The sequence below is a fragment of the Olea europaea genome, chromosome 2 (genome assembly GCF_002742605.1).
Source record: "Olea europaea var. sylvestris chromosome 2, O_europaea_v1, whole genome shotgun sequence".
NCBI classification, from domain to species: Eukaryota; Viridiplantae; Streptophyta; class Magnoliopsida; order Lamiales; family Oleaceae; genus Olea; species Olea europaea.
Window position 1 is genome coordinate 14,825,863 of NC_036238.1, and position 2,586 is coordinate 14,828,448.

The 2,586-nt window shown below is 36.7% G+C and overlaps 1 protein-coding gene across 1 annotated transcript; it reads right to left on the reverse strand.

The window, feature by feature from the left end:
• Window positions 1–1,465: 1,465 nt before the first annotated feature.
• Window positions 1,466–2,060, reverse strand: LOC111375921. The gene has a single exon (XM_022998846.1). The coding sequence runs from the start codon at window positions 1,811–1,813 to the stop codon at window positions 1,505–1,507; it is 309 nt and encodes a 102-aa protein (XP_022854614.1). The 5' UTR covers window positions 1,814–2,060; the 3' UTR covers window positions 1,466–1,504.
• Between the last annotated feature and the right edge of the window lie 526 nt (window positions 2,061–2,586).

The window sequence follows — 2,586 nt, forward strand, 5'->3', positions numbered from 1 at the left end:
TATGTCAAATCTCCAAATCAAAAATTAAACATAGTATTGCAAGGTTCAACAAATAACAAAGTGACACATGTATGTCATGTAGGACGACCATCAATAGACATTACTAAGAATAGCATATTTTCCAATAATAGTATTTACGCAAAACATGTATTACCTTTGTGCTATTGGTAAAATTCATCACAGTCGGCTGTCATGCTCGTGGTTTTCTGTCGCAGTATCAAGTTAAATTTGAAATTCGCATGACTTTGACATAATTCAATCATAACCATCTGCTAAAGGGTGCAACAATATTGAGAGTTCATTACAATTCATTTGAATTACTAAAAACAGAGATAAGTAAGGGAGTGAAAGAGAATGGAAGCAACCTTAGAACAACTAGACTTTCTTCTTGCCCTTGTTACTCTTCTTGCTCTCATCTTCCCAATCCTCAGTCATCTGCAGTGTTTGTACCAATTTCTGAATGCGAGCTTCCAACCTTGAGTCTCCTTTAGTCAGTATTTTAAAGCCAGACCTGACCTCCTCGATTAGAGCTTCCAGTTGGGTAGCCAAAGCTACACTCTTCTCGTTCATCTCCATCGAGAATGTAGCAAATCCAGTCATATGTGATGATAACACCTCAGATATGGCCTCCCAACAGTTAAGAAGTCTATCAAATGCTGTCTCATGTTCAGCCGGAGGTTATATTTGAGAGGTAGACGCCGTGTGTTTGGTAGTTACTTTCCTTTTGCAAGGCCTCCCTTCGTTATCCAATTCTAACACCTTAATACCTCTAACCATTAGTTCTTCATTCTCAGTATCCATTTGTTTCATCTTGAATTTTTCATTATCTGCATTGGTATGAAAATTGCTTACATTACCACACGTCAAATCTTTGGAATCTAAAGCATCCTTTTGTCCCTCTTTACATGTACTACCATCTTTACCCTGTGATCTCTTTCGAGGGATAGGAATGTCATCCTGTTCGCCATCATCATCACTTTTACCGTATGAGATACGCTCATACATGTTTTCACTGCACACCTTAGCCATGCTAGGATACCACAAATCATCAGGATTGAGAGGTAAGGAATTGGGATCTAGTTCAAAAGAATCTTCTGGAACCAAACATTCTAGAACAAGGGATGTGATTGGAGAACCTAAACAGTTCATTGGGCCATATCAGAAATGAATCCATCTTACTCTCCCTTGTTTGCTGGAATAGGCTCACAAATCCACAAACTTTATCCAAGCAAGCAACCTTTATACCATAACCTGCTACAAAATTCGAGAGAACCTTTACAATTTCATATTTGAAATCTTTAGGATTCTTTTGATTGCAATTCCGTCTTACATCCCAGTCCTTAAAAAGAGCCTAAATATCCCCTTTCCTAGGATATATGACTAAAGAACCTTTCTTCTTACCCTTCTCATAAGTCACTTGATGAGAAAATGAAAAACGTTCTAAAGTGTATCGAGTCTTGTCACATTTAAATTTTTTACAACCAACAGGTAACTCCTTGCTACCCTAATTCGTCTCACCTTCATCTTCAGTTACAGCTTCTAACCAGGTGATTTGCAATCCAAATCCAGGACTATTTACCTTCCTGACCTGAGCATATAATCTTGGCATGACATCTAATGAATCGTAACAAACCCAGATTTGACCAACGGCAAAACAACTTTCCTCTCTACCCTTATTGAAATCATGAAATTCTGGACCAGTACACGTAAATTTTCTCATCTGAATCTGATTGAGAATCATCAATTTCTTCAGTTTTTGGGACACCGGTTCCTGGCATATTACTTGCTTCTCCTCTAACATTGAGTTCTTCATTCTCAGTATTCTTATCTGGCAAGCTTTCTACAGGAGAAGTTCCCATTTGTTTCGTTTTGGACTTAACATTATCTGCATCTGTTGGAAAACTACGTGTATGACCATTACCACACTTCAAACCATAGGTGCCTAGAGTACCATCTTGTTTCTCTTTACTATCACCTGAACCCCGTGATTTCTTAGGAGGGATAGCAAAGTCATTGTGCTCATTGTCATCATCAATTTCAATGTATGAGATATGCTTACTTTGCCGTATTGATCTTGGTACAAAATGAAAACAGTCAAGTTCAGAATCTCTCATGACAGCAGTCGAATTTGACCACGTTGTTTGATATTAATTCAGATCAAAGATTTATCATGAGAACTTCTTTGAATTTTTCTTCGAACTTCATATTGCTTCTTAAACGAAGGATTTGAAAATCTACTTCGACGGTCAAATGAATACCTCTTTACAGGGTGTGAAAGCACTAAATTTGCTTCCACAATTAGCTTAAAAGCAGCTTCTGCTCCAGGAAATCTATTCTTATCAGGATGAAGAACAAATGCAAGTCGCTGGTATTGTTTCTTAATAGTGAATTCATTAGCCAACTTTTCAATACCAAGGATTCTATACCAGTCTATTTCAAATCCCCAAATTGTAAGTATTATGCCCTAAGTCCAATCAACTTTGGAAATAAATATATTTGATATATAATTAACACAATTTAATAGCAGATCTATTATTTATTTAATTGACAATTAAATAAATAATAGAGTCCGTAGATTCAAATTTT

What these genes read in the sequence shown, in the direction of transcription:
- LOC111375921 (XM_022998846.1), bottom strand. Translation starts at nt 1,813, where the DNA reads ATGAAGAACTCAATGTTAGAGGAGAAGCAAGTAATATGCCAGGAACCG.